The sequence below is a fragment of the Capricornis sumatraensis genome, chromosome 4 (genome assembly GCF_032405125.1).
Source record: "Capricornis sumatraensis isolate serow.1 chromosome 4, serow.2, whole genome shotgun sequence".
NCBI classification, from domain to species: Eukaryota; Metazoa; Chordata; class Mammalia; order Artiodactyla; family Bovidae; genus Capricornis; species Capricornis sumatraensis.
In genome coordinates this window covers 135,488,327-135,511,463 of record NC_091072.1, presented here as the reverse complement: position 1 = coordinate 135,511,463, position 23,137 = coordinate 135,488,327, and the positions used below count along the sequence as shown (strand labels likewise).

At 38.3% G+C, this 23,137-nt stretch overlaps 1 protein-coding gene across 1 annotated transcript in view; it reads left to right on the top strand.

The window, feature by feature from the left end:
- Positions 1 to 23,137, top strand: part of PIK3C2G (phosphatidylinositol-4-phosphate 3-kinase catalytic subunit type 2 gamma) — a 487,933-nt gene that overhangs the window by 280,668 nt on the left and 184,128 nt on the right. Inside the window, exons 19-20 of the mRNA XM_068970622.1 lie at positions 5,640 to 5,820; positions 10,218 to 10,325. Of these exons, the coding sequence (XP_068826723.1) occupies positions 5,640 to 5,820; positions 10,218 to 10,325 (289 nt within the window). The remainder of the gene's footprint in view (positions 1 to 5,639; positions 5,821 to 10,217; positions 10,326 to 23,137) is intronic.

Below are 23,137 nucleotides of genomic sequence, written 5' to 3'. Positions count from 1 at the left end.
TTTAAATAAAGAGACACATGTACCCCAATGTTCATCGCAGCACTGTTTATAATAGCCAGGACATGGAAACAACCTAGATGTCCATCAGCAGATGAATGGATAAGAAAGCTGTGGTACATGTACACAATGGAGGATTACTCAGCCGTTAAAAAGAATTCATTTGAATCAGTTCTGATGAGATGGATGAAACTGGAGCCGATTATACAGAGTGAAGTAAGCCAGAAAGAAAAACACCAATACAGTATACTAACACATATATATGGAATTTAGAAAGATGGCAATGACGACCCTGTATGCAAGACAGGAAAAAAGACACAGCTGTGTATAACGGACTTTTGGACTCAGAGGGAGAGGGAGAGGGTGGGATGATTTTGGAGAATGGCATTCTATCATGTATACTATCATGTAAGAATTGAATCGCCAGTCCATGTCTGACGCAGGATACAGCTTGCTTGGGGTTGGTGCATGGGGATGACCCACTGAGATGTTATGGGGAGGGAGAGGAGGGGGGGTTCATGTTTTGGAACACATGTAAGAATTAAAGATTTTAAAATTTAAAAAAATAAATAAATTTTTAAAAATAAATAAAGAATTGATCACCAAAAAAAATAATAATAATATCTTTAAAAACAAGTAACTCAGTATTTAGAATGTATGAGTGTTGGCAAGCATTGATATGGGATATGGAAATATTCTACCCATCACTTCCTTATTGAAAACTAAGTAGCCTATATAACTATATTACTGAAGTCCTCAAATTACTGTGAAAATCTCTGAGGTATACATGGGTACATGCTCAGTCACTTCAGTCATTTCCAACTCTTTGCAACCGCATGGACTATAGCCCACCAGGCTCCTCTGTCCATGGGATTCTTCAGGCAAGAATACTGGGGTGCCATGCCCTCCTGCAGGGAATCTTCCCCATACAGGGATAGAACCTGTGTCTCCCGTGTCTCCTGAATTGAAGGTAGATTCTTTACCACTGAGCCACTGGGGAAGCCCCTCTGAGGTATACACTCTGTGGAAAATATCTTGAAGTTTTAAATGTGAATGCTTTCATTTGAGGATTTCCGTTCACATTCGTACAACTCTCATTCTCGTAGAGCCTTCAAATAATGACATGATTCATTTATTATGTCTGAAATCTCAAAATCTCATTGAAGGAGTAGATAGGAAACTTTTTCATTGTCTGTTATTCTCCTTACATTGAAAATATACGTATCAATAGATTATATTTTCATCAATATATCTTTAGTCCCTTGAGGTTTTTATTTATGCTATTCAGAGGTAAGAAGTATTATTCCACCCGGTTTATGTTCCCTTTGCAAAAGTAAAAGAGGTGCGAGAATATAAGTTGGCTTCGTAAAGATGACAAGGGAGCAAGGCCTTTCCTAAAAAAAAAGGAAAAAAAAAAGTAGATTCATTCAATTAATTTTTTTTAACTTAAATGTGTAGGAATAGAGAGTTCGTTCAGAGTTAGGTGGCTCAGTCATGTTCGACTCTTTGCGATGCCATGAATTGCAGCACGCCAGGCCTCCCAGTCCATCACCAACTCCCACAGTTCACTCAGACTCATGCCCATCGAGTCCGTGATGCCATCCAGCCATCTCATCCTCTGTCGTCCCCTTCTCCTCCTGCCCCCAATCCCTCCCAGCATCAGACTCTTTTCCAATGAGTCAACTCTTCACATGAGGTGGCCAAAGTATTGGAGTTTCAGCTTTAGCATCATTCCTTCCAAAGAAATCCCAGGGCTGATCCCCTTCAGAATGGATTTGTTGGATCTCCTTGCAGTCCAAGCGACTCTCAAGAGTCTTCTCCAACACCACAGTTCAAATGCGTCAGTTCTTCGGCACTCAGCCTTCTTCACAGTCCAACTCTCACATCCGTACATGACCACAGGAAAAACCATAGCCTTGATTAGACGGAACTTAGTCAGCAAAGTAATGTCTCTGCTTTTGAATATGCTATCTAGGTTGGTCATAACTTTCCTTCCAAGGAGTAAGCGTCTTTTAATTTCATGGCTGCAGTCACCATCTGCAGTGACCTTGGAGCCCCCCCAAAAATAAAGTCTGACACTGTTTCCACTGTTTCCCCATCTATTTCCCATGAAGTGATGGGACCGGATGTCATGATCTTCATTTTCTGAATGTTGAGCTTTAAGCCAACTTTTTCACTCTCCACTTTCACTTTCATCAAGAGGCTTTTTATTTCCTCTCACTTTCCGCCATAAGGGTGGTATAATCTGCATATCTGAGGTTACTGATATTTCTCCTGGCAATCTTGATTCCAATTTGTGTTTCTTCCAGTCCAGCGTTTCTCATGATGTACTCTGCATAGAAGTTAAACAAGTAGGGTGACAATATACAGCCTTGACGTACTCCTTTTCCTATTTGGAACCAGTCTGTTGTTCCATGTCCAGTTCTAACTGTTGCTTCCTGACCTGCATACAGATTTCTCAAGAGGCAGGTCAGGTGGTCTGGTATTCCTATCTCTCTCAGAATTTTCCACAGTTTAATGTCATCCACACAGTCAAAGGCTTTGGCATAGTCAATAAAGCAGAAATAGATGTTTTTCTGGAACTCTCTTGCTTTTTCCATAATCCAGCAGATGTTGGCAATTTGATCTCTGGTTCCTCTGCCATTTCTAAAACCAGCTTGAACATCAGGGAGTTCACAGTTCACGTATTGCTGAAGCCTGGCTTGGAGAATTTTGAGCATTACTTTACTAGCATGTGAGATGAGTGCAATTGTGTAATAGTTTGAGCATTCTTTGGCATTGCCTTTCTTTGAAATTGGAATGAAAACTGACCTTTTCCAGTCCTGTGGCCACTGCTGAGTTTTCCAAATTTGCTGGCGTATTGAGTGCAGCAGTTTCACAGCATCATCTTTCAAGATTTGAAATAGCTCAACTGGAATTCTGTCACCTCCACTAACTTTGTTCATAGTGATGCTTTCTAAGGCCCACTTGACTTCACATTCCAGGATGTCTGGCTCTAGGTGAGTGATAACACCATCGTGATTATCTGGGTCATGAAGAACTTTTTTTACAGTTCTTCTGTGTATTCTTGCCACCTCTTCTTAATATCTTCTCCTTCTGTTAGGTCCATACCATTTCTGTCCTTTATGGAGCCCATATTTGCATGAAACGTTCCCTTGGTATCTCTAATTTTCTTGAAGAGATCTCTAGTCTTTCCCATTCTGTTGTTTTCCTCTATTTCTTTGCATTGATCGCTGAAGGAGGCTTTCTTATTTCTTCTTGCTATTCTTTGGAACTCTGCATTTAGATGCTCATATCTTTCCTTTTCTCCTTTGTTTTTCGCCTCTCTTCTTTTCACAGCTATTTGTAAGGCCTCCCTAGACAGCCATTTTGCTTTTTTGCATTTCTTTTCCATGGGGATGGTCTGGATCCCTGTCTCCTGTACAATGTCACAAACCTCATTCCATAGCTCATCAGGAACTCTATCTATCAGATCTAGGCCCTTAAATCTGTTTGCCACTCCCACTGTATAATCATAAAGGATTTGATTTAGGTCATACCTGAATGGTCTAGTGGTTTTCCCTACTTTCTTCAATTTCAGTCTGAATTTGGCAATAAGGAGGTCACGATCTGAGCCACAGTCAGCTCCTGGTCTTGTTTTTGTTGACTGTATAGAGCTTCTCCATCTTTGGCTAAAAAGAATACAATCAATCTGATTTTGGTATTGACCATCTAGTGATGTCCATGTGTAGAGTCTTCTCTTGTGTTGTTGGAAGAGGGTGTGTGCTATGACCAGTACATTTTCTTGGCAAAACTCTATTAGTCTTTGTTCTGCTTCATTCCGCATTCCAAGGCCAAATTTGCCTGTTACTCCAGGTGTTTCTTGACTTCCTACTTTTGCCTTTCAGTCCCCTATAATGAAAAGGACATCTTTTTTGGGTGTTAGTTCTAAAAGGTCTTGTAGGTCTTCATAGAACCGTTCAACTTCAGCTTCTTCAGTGTTACTGGTTGGGGCATAGACTTGGATTATGATGATATTGAATGGTTTGCCCTGGAGACGAACAGAGATCATTCTGTCGTTTTTGAGATTGCATCCAAGTACTGCATTTTGGACTCTTTTGTTGACCATGATGGCTACTCCATTTCTTCTGTGGGATTCCTGCCCACAGTAGTAGATAGATTGGTCATCTGAGTTAAATTCACCCATTCCAGTCCATTTTAGTTCGCTGATTCCTAGAATGTCAATGTTCCCTCTTGCCATCTCTTGTTTTACTACCACTTCCAATTTGCCTTGATTCATGGACCTGACACTCCAGGTTCCTATGCAGTATTGCTCTTTTCAGCATTGGACCTTGCTTCTATCACCAGTCATATCCACAGCTGAGTAGGAACAGAGAACATATAACAAATGAAAATAATGTGTTTCTTAGAATCTCTGTTAAAAAAAAAAAAAGGAATCTCTGTAGCACAATACATAATGGGCAGAGATGTAAAATTAGGAATGCAAATGAAACTCATCTATATTTATTAATATTTTGGCTCCTAGGAATTTAATCCTTTTTTTCAGCATTCCATTCTCATAACTTTCTCCTAGTTCCTTGGATGATATTTTTTTTTTTCCAGGAGAGAAGAAGACTAGAGACAAGTTAAGAATTAAAGAATAAATGAAAGAGATTTAAAGGAATCAGTCTTTTTTACTTCAGTGTTTTAGGGCATAATAAAAAGTAAAGTTGAACCATATGGGAATTAGTTTCAAGGAAATAGAAGTTGTCACGTGGCAGAGAGAGTAATCCAGTAATTGTCACTTTCCATTATCCTGCGAAGTGTCCTTCCCATGTTTTGTTGTGCCTCCCCTGTTCATGGCACAAGCAGACTGCCAGTGAGAGAAGTTGGCTTGGGAGACTGCAAGATACAGCTGAACTAATGTTTTTTTTTTTATTGACTAGTACATACTTTGAGCTAAGCCCTTTTGAATTAGAATCACATTAACTTTTTCTATATTCTGTATAATTCTATATGTTAAGAGATATTACTTTTTTTTTTTTTTTTAAACCTCAACCAGCTTGAGTAAATAGCCTTAGTTACTTGGAAGTTGTAGGGCTGAGATTTGAATCAGAAATACTTGAAAGCAAAATGAAACAACAAAAAAGCACCGTGTTCTTGCCTTTATGGTATCTTCCTCCAGGTAATCAAGGGGAAGTAATGGAACAAAGAGCAATACACAGATATATGACAGTGTGGGGACATTATCTATTGAAGAAAAACGGAAAAACTTGGGGTTGATGGTTGAGTCGCCATTAAGTATAGTGACTATTAAATACAATTTTAAAAACTTTGTCTGTATTATAATAAGTCAAAAATAGGCTCTTAGGGTTAAGTTATTTGTCGTAGAACTTAAGAAGCCTGAAAGAAGAAAGAGTGCATCGTGAACTGAAATGAGGAATAGTGGGTCTCTTATTGATTTTTCACTCTCAGATTCTCATTAACTATCAGATGAAACTTGATGACTGGCAACAAATAAACAACATTTTCCCCATTCTAGGCTGTTAAACTGCCCAAAGCCATCACACAGATTAGTCTGAAAGGCACTTATTGTTCCTGCTGGAGGTATTTAAAAAAAATCAGCTTTAGATATAAGAATTCTTTTTCTCCCTTTCCTTCAGGCTGCTAAAGGATGCACAGAATGAAGCTTATTTTAAAAGCTGGTATCAGAAGCTATTGGCTGCACTCCAATTCTGTGCAGGAAAAGCCTTGAGGGATGAGTTTTCCAAGGAGCAGAAACTTATCAAGATTCTGGGAGACATTGGGGAAAAAGTCAAGACTGCTAGTGACCCTCAAAGACAGGTTTGTTGGGACATCAATCTTCATGTAATGAAGTTTTGTTTTCTTTTTCATTATGGTTCAATTAAGTTTGAATTTCATAACACAGAAAGTACATTCCTTGACTGCCATTTAGTCATAAGACACTTCAATTAATTCTTTTGATTAAGTTTTTCTTGTCAATTTACTATCCTAATGTTAATTTCTATCACCAGGACACGGTTTTTTAATTTAAACAGCCATGTTGCACAAACAGTACCTGACAAGAGACCAATTTCAAGGCAATTTGACTAAAATGACCAGATGAAGTAATTTCCTCAGAATGGAAGCACAATTCAGACTTACAGAAGAAGTACACAAATGGGACTTTTTAAACACCCTTGTCCAAGGGACAAAATTTTGGTCTAAATTTTTCCAACTCTGCACTAATCAAAGTTACATTTTTAAAGGCTTTTTTTTTTTTTTTTTGCCGCAACAAATGAAATACATGAAACAAATCAATAGTGGTGTGGATAGTAAGACTTTCATGCTAACATCCATGGATGGTAGTCAAAATATTGTACCTCTTTCATCACTGATTATAATAAAGGGCTTGGCTGTTCTTTTTCTTGATCTAGTGGAAGAACACTTGCTCTTTTTAACTGTCTCTGTTACTAGTTCCCTTCATTAGTGATGTTCCCTTCACTGTTACAGACCATTGAGTAGATTCTCTTAAGCTCATATTCTAGATGTAGAGAGATAGTGAACTTCCATTCATTGGATTAAGAATATCATTCAATAACAAGGACTTACTATGGTCTAGGAGTTAAGGATAGAAAGACGACTAAACCATGAATCTTGTCCTCAAGGGAGCTCATGGTCTCTCTCCACCCACTGTTTAAAATCAACAAGTTTTCAACAAAATGATATGAAAATAGTAGGAGGCAAAGTGTCCCAGAACTCTTTCCCAGTGCAAGATTTTTCTTACTGGAAATCACTTCATTTGGTAGTAATGCCAGAAGCTGTGCTACTTCACCTATATAGGAAAACATGGAAAATAAAAAGAAGAAGCATGCAATTTGTTTTTAAATGGGAGGCATATAATCTCTGGATGCAGAGAAGAGCCTTAAGGCATATAACATGATAAGCAATGCAAAAAATATTTCTATGACTTTTCCATGTTATTACAAACTCATCAGTTATTGTCTAATGGTAAACAAAAAGTTGAGCACAAGTAAAATAAATTTGGTTTAAAATTTACAAACTTTGTGTATAAGTTTGGTCTTTATTTCTTATATTTTAAAGTCCCTCGTGTATTGAAGATGTGTACTACAGTCAGTACAGTACCTTTTTTGACCAATTGCATCAAGTTCTGAAGTGATACTGACATCATCCTCTCACACAAATGCATTTCTCTCACCTTGACTGGCTGCTCTTGTGAGAACACCTCTTCACATGAAAACAGGAAGAGAAAAAAGGAGGTGGGAGAAGAATTTATAATTTCTCAAAAGTTACCGTAAGCTTTGTTTTTTTCTGTTTGTTTTTTTTTTTTTTAAGTCCAATTAACAGGACTGGAAAAGGTCAGTTTTCATTCCAATCCCAAAGAAAGGCAATGCCAAAGAATGCTCAAACTACCACACAATTGCACTCATCTCACACGCTAGTAAAGTAATGCTCAAAATTCTCCAAGCCAGGCTTCAGCAATACGTGAACCGTGAACTCCCAGATGTTAAAGCTGATTTTAAAAAAAGCAGAGGAACCAGAGATCAAAGTACCAACATCTGCTGGATCATCAAAAAAGCAAGAGAGTTCCAGGAAAACATCTATTTCTGCCTTATTGACTATGCCAAAGCCTTTGACTGTGTGGATCACAATAAACTGTGGAAAATTCTGAGAGAGATGGGAATACCAGACCACCTAAACTGCCTCTTGGGAAATCTATATGCAGGTCAGGAAGCAACAGTTAGAACTGGACATGGAACAACAGACTGGTTCCAAATAGGAAAAGGAGTACATCAAGGCTGTATATTGTCACCTTGCTTATTTAACTTACAAGCAGAGTACATCATGAGAAACGCTGGACTGGAAGAAACACAAGCTGGAATCAAGATTGCTGGGAGAAATATCAGTAACCTCAGATATGCAGATGACACCACCCTTGTGGCAGAAAGTGAAGAGGAACTAAAAACCCTCTTGATGAAAGTGAAAGAGGAGAGTGAAAAAGTTGGCTTAAAGTCCAACATTCAGAAAACGAAGATCATGCATCCGGTCCCATCACTTCTTGGCAAATAGATGGGGAAACAGTGGAAACAGTGTCAGACTTTATTTTGGGGGGCTCCAAAATCACTGCTTCCCTGGTGGCTCAGAGGTTAAAGCGTCTGCCTCCAATGTGGGAGATCCGGGTTCAATCCCTGGATCGGGAAGATCCCCTGGAGAAGAAAATGATAACCCACTCCAGTGTGCTTGCCTGGAGAATCTCATGGACAGAGAAGCCTGGTAGGCTACAGTCCACGGGGTTGCAAAGAGTCAGACACAACTGAGCGACTTCACTTCACTTCACTTCAAAATCACTGCAGATGGTGATTGTAGCCATGAAATTAAAAGACACTTACTCCTTGGAAGGAAAGTTATGACCAACCTAGAGAGCATATTGAAAAGCAGAGACATTACTTTGCCAACAAAGGTCCGTCTAGTCAAGGCTATGGTTTTTCCAGTGATCATGTATGGATGTGAGAGTTGGACAGTGAAGAAAGCTGAGAGCCGAAGAATTGATGCTTTTGAACTGTGGTGTTGGGGAAGACTCTTGCGAGTCCCTTGGACTGCAAAGAGGTCCAACCAGTCCATCCTAAAGGAGATCAGCCCTGCGTGTTCATTGGAAGGACTGACACTAACGCTGAAACTACAATACTTTGGCCACCTCATGCGAAGAGTTGACTCATTGGAAAAGACCCTGATGCTGGGAGGGATTGGGGGCAGGAGGAGAAGGAGATGACAGAGGATGAGATGGCTGGATGACATCACCGACTTGATGGACATGAGTTTGAGTAGACTCCAGGAGTTGGTGGTGGGCAGGGAGGCCTGGAGTGCTATAATTCATGGGGTTGCAAAGAGTCAGACACGACTGAGTGACTGAACTGAACTGAACTGATATCCAGTGAAGAGATTTTAAAGAGAGCAGAGGTTCCCCTCTGTGATGCTCTTCAGGCAAATCCAAGTATAGAAAAGACAAAGAGGGCAGACAAAAAGAATCCCATTGTGGAACTTTGCCCCATTTCTCCTCCTTGTTTTTCTGGATTCTGGGAGCAGTCAATTCTGTTATTTGACCATGAGCCAGGAGTCAGAGCTGTGAAACTCTTGAGAGTTAGTCAAGCATCATTAATCTGATATCCTCATTTGTAGAAATGTAGTTAAAAGAGTTTTCAAAGTAGGCCAGAAGTTTTTTTTGTTTTTGTTTTTTTTTTTTTTTTTTAATCATTGCTTTTCCCTCTTTTTGACAGGGAATACACAATTCTTTCTTTCTTTCTTTCTTTTTTTTTTACTGGAGTATAGTTGCCTTACAAAGTTATGTTAGTTTTTTCTGTACAGCAAAGTGGATCAATTACATGTATACATGTGTCCCCCCTTTTTCGGAGTTCCTTCCCATTTCAGTCACCACAGAGCACTGAGTAGAGTTCCCTGTGCTGTACAGTAGGTTCTTATTGGTTTTCTGTTTTATACATAATAGTGTATATATGTCATTCCCAACTTCCCAATTCATCCCATCCCCTCAGTTCCCCCTTGATATCTGTAAGTTTGTTCTCTACCTCTCAGGGGATACACAATGCTAAAAGTGTTGTTTGGTCTCTGACCTTCCACGTGTGCAGAGGACTGTGGAAGGGAGTAAGTCAAGTATCAGAAATACACTCACTGGCATTTAGTAAACTATTTGTTCATATATGTTACCATTTCTGACATTTATCAATTGTCCGTAATTGTCTTTTTTGTCATCATTGCTCCTACTCTATGTAAATTTTTTTTCTAAAATGTACTATTAGCATCAAGTGTAAATCTTAAGAGTTACAAACTAAGATTTCAGGGAATTACATAAATGGATCATGTTAATAATTCCTTAAAGCAGGGGTTGCAAGTTGCTGGGTCACAGGTCAAGTGCCATGCATCATGTTGTGTTTGAACAGAACAGTACTTTGTTTTGCTTTTGTTTTTAATTTAAAGTGCTTCAGAAAGGGCATTCGATCTTTACTCCCTCATTTTTCCTAGGACTCCCTCTTGTTTTAGCCTGTTGCCTCCTCATATGCAGCTACATCACCCACAGACCCAAAGCATCCAAGTGTGTAACCCCTAAATTAACGAGCTTATATAATCAATAGAAGAAACATATAACTTCAAGGGAAAGTCAAGTTCTTTACAGTTTCAAAAATGCTTTTTCTAATGATTTTTCACAGGAGGTCCTGAAGAAGGAGCTTGGCAGACTAGAAGAATTCTTTTGGTGTACAAAGACCTGTCACCTCCCTCTGAACCCTGCCTTATGCATACAGGGGATTGATGGTGATGTAAGTCGATGTATTCAGTAGATAAGTTGAATATTTTTATTTTGTGTTGTTTAGGTTTTGAAATGCCAAAAACAATTTGTGAATTTTTATTATAATTATTTAACAAAAATTAATTGAATCTCATCCAAACTGCATGATCTATTTGATGCACTGTGTCCAGTTGGGATCACATTAACTGCATCAGCTATTTCGTTGGTTTATTAATAGAAGCAGACTTTCAGTTCAGTGAAAAAAATAAAGATACTCCTTACCTAAATTGATTTCTTGACTTAATCAAAACTGGTTGGTTTGGTGACCCCATGCAGGCTGGTTTAATTTCATGCTTATTTAGATTACGTGTGCACCCTTGCCTAGGACGCAAGCATATCATTAGCTATAACATCTCAGTTTTGATTCAATTTAAAATTCATTGATGTTCATGAATCATGATGCTATGTGATGTATTTTGTGATTTTACTCATGCCCAGAAAGCCCTTCTCAGCATCACTGAACTCACAGACCCCTTCTCTGCCAAGTCTCTATCAGTCACACTTGTCTGACTTAGAATCATTCTTTCTCCATGAGTTTTATTATATTCTTTCTCCAAAACCCAAGACTAGAAGACTCTAATAAAAATGATTGATGTGACATTTAGAAGTGAAAAGATTAACCTTTCATACATACACAGTAAATGTTACATAACTGAAGTCTTAATACAGTCAAGGAAACAAATTTAATAATTAAGGGGAAAATTAGACCATTAGTATGAATAGAAGAGGGCTTCCCAGGTAGCACAGTGGTGAAGAATCTGCCTGCCAAGCAGGATACGCAAGAGACTCAGGTTTGATCCCTGAGTCAGGAAGATCCCCTGGAGAAGGAAATGGCAACCTACTCCAGTATTCTTGCCTGGGAAATCCCATGGACAGAGGAACCTGGAGAGCTACAGTCCATCCATGGGGTCGCAAAGAATTGGACACGACTGAGCACGCACACACCCGCACAATTCATGAATAGAAAATATTTTGCTAAAAACAATGCTGTCACCTTGACAACTTTTCTGCTACAAAGACACCCTACAAACTTTCCTAATATATGTATTTTGAATAAAAACAAAACAAGGCATCAACTCCATAAGCTGATATGTCTATCAAAGCTAAAATCCAAATCATCACTGATGTTTTATAAAAATGTGTAATATTTTTATTATGAGCAGTATACACTGATTAATGCTAAAGATACATGGAAACTCGATATTTCAAAGACAGCATATCTTTTTTTTTGGTTATAAGTATTAATATATTTTTCTAGCACTACAATCAAATGAAGTTGGGTCCAGTCAACAGTTTTTGAAATGAAAAGGAAGGTTTTTACATAAATAACTAGGTCATTTAAGCAGCCACATGAGTAATACATAGAAAGAACAATGGAGATTGTGGAGGCCAGATGCTATTTTTTATTTCTGCCTTCTTGATTTGTTGTTATTGTTTAAGAAATAGAAAGATTTTTTTCAATTAAAATTACGTATCAGTTATGCCTCGTGCAGGCCTTGGGGATGTGGAGCACTGGCTCTCCTGGGTGGCTGTGGGAGTGTCCAGGTGAGCTGGCCAAGCCAAGGTCCCCACTAGCCCAGCAGTCAGCACCCAAAGTGCTGTGGCTGAGACCACGTTCCTCCCCTACAGCAACCCACAGCCATCAGCACTTTTCCTGAGGCTGGCAAGTGCCCCAAGTGGAGCCATCTCTTGCCCATATGCTCTGGTCAGCTCTGCTGTGCGTATAGCAATGAACAGGGAAAGTGGCAGGCGAAGCTCTCACCTGCAGGATATTTTAGTCTGTTCTCAGTCCTACTGAACAGCAAGGAGGTCTGAAGGGACACACATCACCTCTGAAGGTGCCATAAGTGCAGAAAAATTCTAGTCAGAACGCACATCTGGTTGACCATCAGGGAATCCATACTTGTAAGAACCTCTGGGAATATAATGAGTATGTTAAGAGCTTTAGAGAAACCCCTAAGCCAGTGGTTTATCTGAGCACCCACTGAGGGGACAGATTCTATGAAAGTGAATGTGAGGAGACTTGTCACCACTCCTCCCATCTCAGTAAATACTAGACAGGGAGAAACCTCATCAAGGTGACGAACATGAAAAGCCTTCACTCCTCATTCTCTCAGAGGCACATCAGACAGCCCTTACTGGGGAGAAGTCTTCAGAATATCATGAGTGTGGGAGGCCTTCCTTCAGAGTAGAATCTTTTCACAGCACCAGGCACTTCACACAGGTGACAAATGTTATGTTGAAATGAATGGGGGAATGTTCTCTGTTCTGATAGAAATCTTACTGACCACCAGAAAGTTCACACTGAGGAGAAGTCTTACAAGTGTCAGGAATGTAGTAAGGCCTTCAGTCAGAGTAAATCCAGTGTCAAATAAGAGAGTCAAGGTCAGTCTTACTTGACACCGGGTCCTCCATGCCAGGGAACAAGCACATATGTGTTGGCAGTGTAGAAAAGCCTTCAGTCAGATCTCTAAGCTTGTTGATTAGGAGCAAATTCACGCCAGAGAAAAGCCTTTTGAATGTGGCATGGCATGGCATTTAGTCTAGTAAATATCTTACTTTATGTTACAGACTTCACACCAGCAAAAGCACAATAAATGTGGAAAATACACAGTTGAGACTCACGCCTCATTATATAATCACAGAATTCACACAGGTTAGAAGTCCTATGGATGTAATAATTAGCATGGGAAGGTCTTTGGTTATACCGCCGGTCCTCTAGGACATCAGAGAGCCCATCTGAGGAGAAAGCTGATAAATGCCGTGATGGTGGAAAAGTCAATACTGAGCTTATCATGCGTCAGAAGTCACTCTGGAGAGAAGTCCCATGAATGAGAGAGCGTGGGAAAGCCTGCATACGCAGTCAGCATTCTAGTTTAATCACCATCAATTAACTACTCTAGGGAGAAGCACTCAGGCCTGGTTCAATCCATTTCTTAAAACATGGCCCTTCAAGACAGAAAGCAAAAGTCTTCTTAGGTTTGGCTAAGCTTTCTTTATAAGAAGAATTCTCACCCCTACCTCTCATTCTGACCACTAATCACGATGGACCATTTCCTATTTCACTAAGGGATGGATAGAATAAGAGAGTGGGAATAACAATGCAATCCTTCTCTATTCCTGGGAAAGTAAGGACCAGAGTTTTCATTTACTAATAGGTTTCTTTTCCTTTTAAAAATCTCTTTTAAATCTATTTCAGCAGTATTTACTTTACAACAAGGGAAGTCATATCATCCTTTCCCTATTCTAACCTTTCTTATCTTTCTCTATTCCAGCTCCTTTTTCTCATCATTTTTATAAACTATACTCTAAGACTTTGATTTATTCTTTCCTATCTCTTGGTTATGGCCTTCCCAGTCCACTTTTAACTTCTACTCTGAGGTGCCTTTGTTTGCCTTTTCCTATCTAGCAAACCTTTTCTTTCACCTGTTTACTAATCTATGTCTTTCACAATCTTCAAATTCAGCTCATCTCTGAAATACTCTCTTCTTCAAATGCTTCCTCATTCAACTACGTTACATTGCCTTGTAAATTATTTTTGACTTAATGCATGTTTGTACACTTTCATAGCAACTTTTCACAAGCTCTTTCAGAGGTAGATATGGTGCCTCTTTCTATTTGCATATAGATAGTGGTTTGTGAGGGAGTAGGAAATGAGGTCGCACAGAGTTGGACACGACTGAAGCAACTTAGCAGCAGCAGCAGCAGTGGTTTGTGCATACTAGTTGTCAAGTGTATGGTATTTTTGTTGTGACTCTCAAAAAACAGACTGCATCTGAAAACCAAAATATGAAACAATGCAAGCACAATCCTTCTCAGTGATGTAATTACAAAGAGGGGCTCAGTCTCTTAGCTCTTTGTCTCTTCCCTGGACTTGGCATGCCTCAAAGACTATCACCACCTCCCCCCATACCTCTCATCCCTAGAGTTGAATGAGGAGAATTTGAAAACCACTAGTCTAGACTGTGGCCCAATACCGAGCTTTCTAATTGAATACCATGACATAAGGTCATATTCACTGATTGACTGATTCTTGCAGCAAGAATTCATTACTTAACAAGCAGCCTCATCCTTTCACTGTAAAACTCAAATTGATTCAATAAACAAGGGTTTCTGTTTGCTTGGGGATTATGTTAGATTTACATCGATAGGTTAAGAAATAGATCCTTTCCTCTCTTCTACCCATTTCAGACTTCTCAGAAATAATGACATTCAAACTGATCCTTCAAAATGTATTGATGTCATATTTTTACTAAGTTGATAAGTTGAAAGTATCAAATCCTTTCCCTTTTAGTATTGATTTAATTCTTCACTGTCAACATGAACTCTCTAATAACCTAAAAACATATAACCTTTAGCACTAGAAGAATTGTAAGCACATAAAAGGAAAATAATGGAAAGCAGTCGATATTGTTTATGATATTGTTCAGCTTTAGGTGAAGATAAAATGTAAAGTATAATTGAAAAACATCAGAATAGGAAATATATGTTGTACTGTTATTTGTAAAGATAAGAAAATGTTCATTAACAAAAAGGGAAAAAATGCATTAATCTTTTAGAAGTAACTGATTAATATCAGACATTGTAAAAGCTATTTTATATCCATTAGTTCATATACCTATTACAAAATTGTATGAGGTAGGATTTTTATCTCTATATTACATTAGGATACAAACATTTATCCCAATGTGAAATAGGGATAATGAGTCAGACACAACTGAGCAACTAACACACAAGCAAAAACATTTAAGTAATTTGTCCAAGATGTTAACAGTTGATAAGTTGCAGAGTCCAAATTTTTTTTAATTTATTTTTAATTGGAGGATAATTCCTTTGCAACATTGTGTTGGTTTCTGCCAAAGCAATGTGAATCAGCCATAAATATGCATACATACAAAAACAAAACACCAGGAGCTGGCTGTGGCTCAGATCATGAACTCCTTATTGCCAAATTCAGATTTAAATTGAAGAAAAAAGGAAACACCACTAGACTCTTCAGGTATGACCTAAATCAAATCCATTATGATTATATAGTGGAAGTGACAAATAAATTCAAGGGTTTAGATCTGATAGAGTGCCTGAAGAACTATGGATGGAGGTTTGTGACATTGTACAAGAGGCAGTGCTAAAGACCATCCCCAAGAAAAATAAATGCAAAAAGACAAAATGGTTGTCTGAGGAGGCCTTACAAATAGCTGAAAAAAGAAGAGAAGCTAAAGGCAAAGGAGAAAAGGAAAGATATACCCATTTGAATGGAGTTCCAAAAAATAGCAAGGAGAGCTAAGAAAGCCTTCCTCAGTGATCAATGCAAAGTAATAGAGGAAAATACATGGGAGCTGTTTTCTGAGATCAGGGGAAAATGTGCACGGTGCCCAGAGATGTGCAGAACCTCAGGTGGGGCCTCACAGTCAGATACATATAGAGATATTACTCTGGTCTTGGAATGTATTGCTATTTCCCAGGAGAATAAATCAAGGAGGTGGACTGAGAGCTCTAAAATAACTAAATAACCAGGTTGTTGAGCCACTGACAGGCATAGGCACCTCATCACATAAATGAGATGTGCCACAACAGAGATCAAACCCTGAGCCTTTGGAGTGGGAGCACTGACTCCAAGACCATAGACTACAAGATAACTAATCCTAGGGAGTATCAGATAGAGAGAACTCACACAAAGGAAACCACTGGAATACAAGACCTGACATCACCCAACCACCAGTAGCACCCCATGCAGGACGCCTCATCTAAACAACAAAGTGAAAGTGAAGTTGCTCAGTCGTGTTCAACTCTTTGCGACCCCATGGACTGTAGCCTATCAGCTCCTCCGTCCATGGGATTTTTCAAGCAAGAGTGCTGGAGTGGATTGCCATTTCCTTCTCCAGGGGATCTTCCCAACCCCAGAATCAAACCTGGGTCTCCCGAATTGCAGGCAGATGCTTTACCGACTGAGCCACCAAGGAAGCCCCTCTAAACAACAAACAAAACAAAAATACAAACCAAATCATCAGCAGACAGGAGTACCAATCTCACTCAGCCTTGCCCATCCCAGGAAAAACAAACAAAAACTCAGCACAAATCTCACCCTATACAAAGCTCACACAAACCACTGGACCAACCTTAGGAGGGCAGAAATAAAAAGGAAGAAAGAATTCAACCTTCTTCAAGGAAAGAATTCAAGTTTCCTTGAAGCCTGGGAAAAGGAGACATCAAATGCAATAACTTTAAAGACAAACTGAAAAGGCAGAGAAATACTGCACAAATGACAGCACAAACTAGAAACACAGAAGTCCAAATAAACAAAGAGGAAGTGGGGAAATTACCTGAAAAAGAATTCAGAATTATAGTAATAAAGATGAGCAAAAACCCTGAAAACAAAACAGAAAAAATGCAAGAATCAATTAACAAAGACCTAGAAGAATTAAAGAATAAGCATAGGGAAATTAAAAGTACTCTAGAAGGAATCAATAAATATCTGAAGCAGAAGAACAAATCAGTGAGCTGGAAGATAAAAGTGTGGAAATAACTTCTGAAGACCAGAATAAAGTAAAAGGAATGAAGAAAACTGAGGATAGTCTCAGAGACCTCTGGGACCATATCAAATGCACCAACATTCAAATTATAGGGGTTCCAGAAGAGAGAGAGAAAAAGGTATGAGAAAATTTTTGAAGAGATTATAGGTGAAAATTTCCCCAACATGGAAAAGGAAATAGCCAATCAAGTCCAAGAGGAACAAAGAGTCCCATACAGGATAAACCCAAGAAGAAACACACCAAGAAGCACACTAATCAAACTAACAAAGACTAAACACAAAGAAAGAATATTAAAGGGAGAAGCAGCAAGAGAGAAGCAACAAGTAAACAAATAAATTCAAGGGATTAGAATAAGTAAAATACAAAGGAAACCCCATATGCTTAACAGCTGATCTTTCAGCCGAAACTCTGTAGGCCAGAATGAAATGGCAGGATATATTTAAAGTACTGAATGGGGAAAATCTACAACCAACTACTGTACCAATCAAGGATCTCACTGAAAATTGATGGAGAAATAAAAAGCTCTTCAGACAAGAAAAAGGTAAGAGAATTCAATACCACCAAACCAGCTTTACAACAAATGTTATACCAACTTATATAGTCAAGAAATACAAGAGAAGGAGAAAGATCTCCAAAATCAACCCCAAACAATTAGAAGATGGCAATAGGAACATATATATATCAATAATAACTTTAAACGTAAATGGATTAAATGCTAAAACCAAAATACACAGACTGGCTGAATGGATACAAAAACAAGATCCATATATATGCTGTCTACAAGAAACTCACTTCAGACCTAAAGAAACATATAGATTGAAAGTGAGAGGATAGAAAAATACATTCCATGCAAATGGAAAGCAAAAGAAAGCTGGACTAGCAATCCCCATGCCAGACAAAATAAACTTTAAAATAAAGAAGATTACAAGAGATAAGGAAGGACAGTACATAATGATCAAGGGATCAATCCAAGAGGAAGACATAACAATTGTAAATATCTATGCACCCAACATAGGAGCACCTCAATACATAAGACAAACACTAACAGACACAAAAGGAGAAATTGACAGTAACACAATAATAGTAGGAGACTTTAACACCCCTCTCACACCAATGGACAGATCATCAAAACAGAAAATTAATAAGGAAACACAAGTCTTCAATGATCAGTTCAGTTCAGTTCAGTTCAGTCGCTCAGTCGTGTCCGACTCTTTGCGACACCATGAATCGCAGGATGAAATGGATCTCATTGATATCTTCAGGACATTATATCCAAATGCAAAAGAATACACCTTCTTTTCAAGTTCACATGGTACATTCTCCAGGATAGACTTGGATCACAAATCAAACTTCAGTAAATTTAAGAAAATTGAAATCATATCAAGCATCTTCTCCAACCACAACACTATGAGACTAGATCTTAATTACAAGAAAAAAGCTGTAAGAAACACAAACACATGGAGATTAAACAACACATTTCTAAATAACCGCAGGTTAATGAAGAAATCTAAAGGGAAATAAAAAAATTTTTAGAAACAAATGACAATGAGAACATGACAACTCAAAACCTAAGGGATGCAGCAAAAATGGTTCTCAGAGGGAAGTTTATTGCGATACAATTCTACCTTGAGAAACAAGAAAAACATTAAATAGACAACCTAACTTTATACCTAAAGCAACTGGAAAAAGAAGAAGAAGAAAAAAATCAGTAGAAGGAAAAAAATCATAAAGATCTGAGAAGAAATAAATGAAAAAGAAATGAAAGAAACAATAGTAGAGATTAATAAAACTAAAAGTGTGTTCTTTGAGAAGATAAACAAAATTGACAAACCCTTAGCCAGACTCATTAAGAAAAAAAGAGAGAAGATTTAAATCAACAAAATTAGAAATGAAAAAGGAGAGGTTAAACAGACAATGCAGAAATACAAAGGCTTATAAGAGACGTTTATGAGTCACTATATGGTAATAAAATAGATAAGGTGGAAGAAATGGACAGATTCTTAGAAAAGTTCAGTCTTCCAAAACTGAATCAAGAAGAAATAGAAATTTTGAACAACCCAATTTCAAGCACTGATATTGACACTGTGATCAAAAATCTGCACCACCCCCCCCCAAAAGACAAAAGTCCAGGACCAGATGGCTTCACAGGAGAATTTTATCAAACATTTAGAGAAGAGCTAATGCCTATCCTTTTAAAGCACTTTCAAAAAATTGCAGAGGAAGGAACACTTCCCAATTCATTCTATGAGGTCAAAATCACCCTGATACCAAAACCAGACAAAGACAACACAAGAAAAGAAAACTACAGGCCAATATGACTTATGAACATAGATGCAAAAGTCCTCAACAAAATTTTAACAAACAGAATTCAGCAACACATCAAAAAGCTCATACACCATGATCAAGTTGGATTTATTTCAGGGATGCAAGGATTCTTCAATATACAGAAATCAATCAATGTGATACACCTTATTAACAAATTGAAAGACAAACCATATGATCATCTCAATAGATGCAGAAAAAGCCTTTGACAAAATTCAGCATGTATTTATGATTAAAACTTTTAAAAAATGGGCATAGAAGGAACCTACCTCAATATAGTAAACGCCATATATGATAAGCTTAAAGCAAACATTATGTCTTTCCTTTTCCCTAAGTCCCTTCGATAGCTCAGTTGGTAGAGCGGAGGATTGTAGTTGACATTCTAACCGAGAGACATCCTTAGGTCACTGGTTCAACTCTGACTCAAAGGAGACATATCCGCTTTTGGACTTACCTTGTGGCTCAGCTGGTAAAGATTCCATCTGCAATGTGGGAGACCTGGGTTTGATTCCTGGGTTGGGAAGATCCCCTGGAGAAGGGAAAGGCTACCCACTCCAGTATTCTGGCCTGGAGAATTCCTTGGACTGTGTAGTCCATGGGGTTGCATAGAGTCGGACACGACTGAAGTGACTTAGCAGCAGCAGCAGCAAACATTATTCTCAATGGTGAAAAACTGAAAGCATTTCCCCTAAGATCAAAAACAAGACAAGGGTGTCCACTTTCACCACTGTTATTTGACATATTTCTGGAAGTCCCAGCTACAGCAATCAGAGAAGAAAAAGAAATAAATGGAATCCAGATCAGAAAAGAAGTAAAGCTCTCACCATTTGCAGATGACATGATGCTATACATAGAAAACCCTAAGGATAGTATCAGAAAATTACTAGACCTAATCAGTGAATTTAGCAAAGTTGCAAGATACAAAGCCAATACACAGAAATCACTTGCATTTCTATATACTAACAATGAAAAATCAGAAAGAGCAATTAAGGAACCAATCCCATTCACCATTGCAACAGAGAGAATTAAAAATCTAGGAATAAACTTACTTAAGGAGAAGAAAGAACTGTACACAGAAAATTATAAGACACTAATGAAAGAAATCAAAGATGACATAAACAGATGGAGAGATATTCCATTTTCCTGGGTAGGAAGAATCATATTCTTTCACAACCATATTGTGAAAATGACTATACTACTAAATGCAATCTACAGATTAAATGCAATCTCTATCAAATTACCAATGCATTTTTTACAAAACTAGAACAAAAAATTTTACAATTCATATGGAAACACAAAAGAACCTGAATAGCCAAAGTAGTCTTGAGAAAGAAGAATGCAGCTGGAGGAGTCAACCTTCTTGACCTCAGGTTATACTACAAAGCTACAGTCAACAAGACAGTATGGTACTGGCACAAAAACAGAAAGGTAGACCATTGGAACAAGATAGAAAGCCCAGAAATAAACCCATGCATCTATGGGTACCTTATTTTTGACAAAGGAGGCAAAAATATACAATGGGGCAAACACAACATCTTCAGTAAATGGTGCTGGGAAAACTGGACAGCTACATATAAAAGAATGAAATTAGAACACTTCCTAAGACCATACACAAAGGTAAACTCAAAATGGGTTAAAGACATAAATGTAAGACCAGAATCTATAAAACCCTTAGAGAAAAACATAGGCTGAACACTCAATGACACAAATCAAAGCAAGATCCTCTATGACCCACCTCCTAGATAATGGAAATAAAAACAAAAGCAAACAAGTGGGACCTGATTAAATTTAAAAGCTTTTGCACAGCAAAGGAAACTATAAGCAGGATGAAAAGAAAACCCTCAGAATGGGAGAAAATAATAGCAAATGAAACAGCTGGCAAAGGATTAATTTCTAAAATATACAAGCAGCTCATACAATTCAATACCAGAAAAACAAACAACCCAATCAAAAAGTGGGGAAAAGACCTAAACAGACATTTCACCAAAGACGACATACAGATGGCTAACAAGCACGTGAAATGATGCTCAACATCACTCATTATTGCTGCTGCTGCTGCTGCTAAGTCACTTCAGCAGTGTCCGACTCTGTGCAACTCTATAGACGGCAGCCCACCAGGCTCCCCCATCCCTGGGATTCTCCAGGCAAGAACACTGGAGTAGGTTGCCATTTCTCTCTCCAAGGCATCACTCATTATTAGAGAAATGCAAATCAAAACTACAATGCGATATCACCTCACACCGATCAGAATGGCCATCATCAAAAAGTCTACAAACAAGAAATGGTAGAGAGGGTGTGGAGAAAAAGGAACACTCTTGCACTGTTTGTGGGAAGGTATATTGATACAGCCACTATGGAAGATGGTATGGAGATTCCTTAAAAAGCTAGGGAAAAAAACACCATATGACTCCACAATCCTACTCCTAGACATATACCCTAAGGAAACCAAACTTGAAAAAGACACATGTATCCCATTATTCATTGCAGCACTATGTACAATAGATAGAACATGGAAGCAACCTAGATGAATGGATAAAGAAGTTGTGGTATATATACACAATGGGATATTACTCAGCCATAAGAAAGAACACATTTGAGTCAGTTCTGATGAGGTGGATGAACCTAGAACCTGTTATATAGAGTGAAGTGAGTCTGAGAGAGAAAGATAAATACTGTATTCTAACACATATATATGGAATCTAGAAAAATGGTACTGAGGAATTTATTTACAGGGCAACAATGGAGAAACAGACATAGAGAATAGACTTATGGGTATGGAGAGAGGGGAGGAGAGGGTAAGATATATGGATAGAGTGCCATGGAAACTTACATTACCATGTGTAAAATAGATAGCCAACAGGAGTTCAGTATGGCTCAGGAAACTCAAACAGGGGCTCTGTATCAAACTAGAGGGGTGGGATGGGGAGGGAAATGGGAGGGAGTTTTTAAAGGGAGGGGATATATGTATACCAATGGCTGACTCATTTTGAGGTTTTACAGAAAACAGCAAAATTCTGTAAAGCAATTATCCTTCAATAAAAAATTAATTTTAAAAATAAATAAAGGAAAATAATAGAATAGGAAAGACTAGAGATCTCAAGGGATACCAAGGGAACATTTCATGCAAAAATGGGCACAATATAGGACAGAAATGGTATGGACCTAACAGAAGCAGAAGATATTAAGAAGAAGTGGCAAAAATACACAGAAGAACAAAAAGGATCATCATGACCCAGATAACCACGATGTTGTGATCACTCACCTAGAGCCAGGCATCCTGGAATGTGAAGTCAAGTCACTATGAACAAAGCTAATGGAGATGATAGAATTCCACTTGAGCTATTTCAAATCCTAAAAGATGATGCTATGAAAGTGTTGCACTCAATATGTCAGCAAATTTGGAAAACTAAGCAGTCACCACAGGACTGGAAAAGGTCAGTTTTCATTCCAATCCCAAAGAAAGGCAATGCCAAAGAATGCTCAAACTACCGCACAATTGCACTCATCTCACAGGCTAGTAAAGTAATGCTCAAAATTCTCCAAATCACTCTTCAACAGTACGTAAACCATGAACTTCCACATGTTCAAGCTGGATTTAGAAAAGGCAGAGGAACCAGAGATCAAATTGCCAGCATCCACAGGATCATTGAAAAAGCAAGAGAGTTCCAGAAAAACATATACTTCTGCTTTATTGACTACGTCAAAGCCTTTGTGTGGATCACAACAAACTGTAGAAAATTCCTCAAGAGATCGAAATACCAGACCACCTGACCTGCCTCCTGAGAAATCTGCATGCAGGTCAAGAAGCAACACTTAGAACTGGACATGGAGGAACAGACTGTTTACAAATCGGGAAAAGAATACATCAAGGCTGTGTATTTTCAAAGCTGTATATTTTCACCCCACTTATTTAACTTATATGCAGAGTACA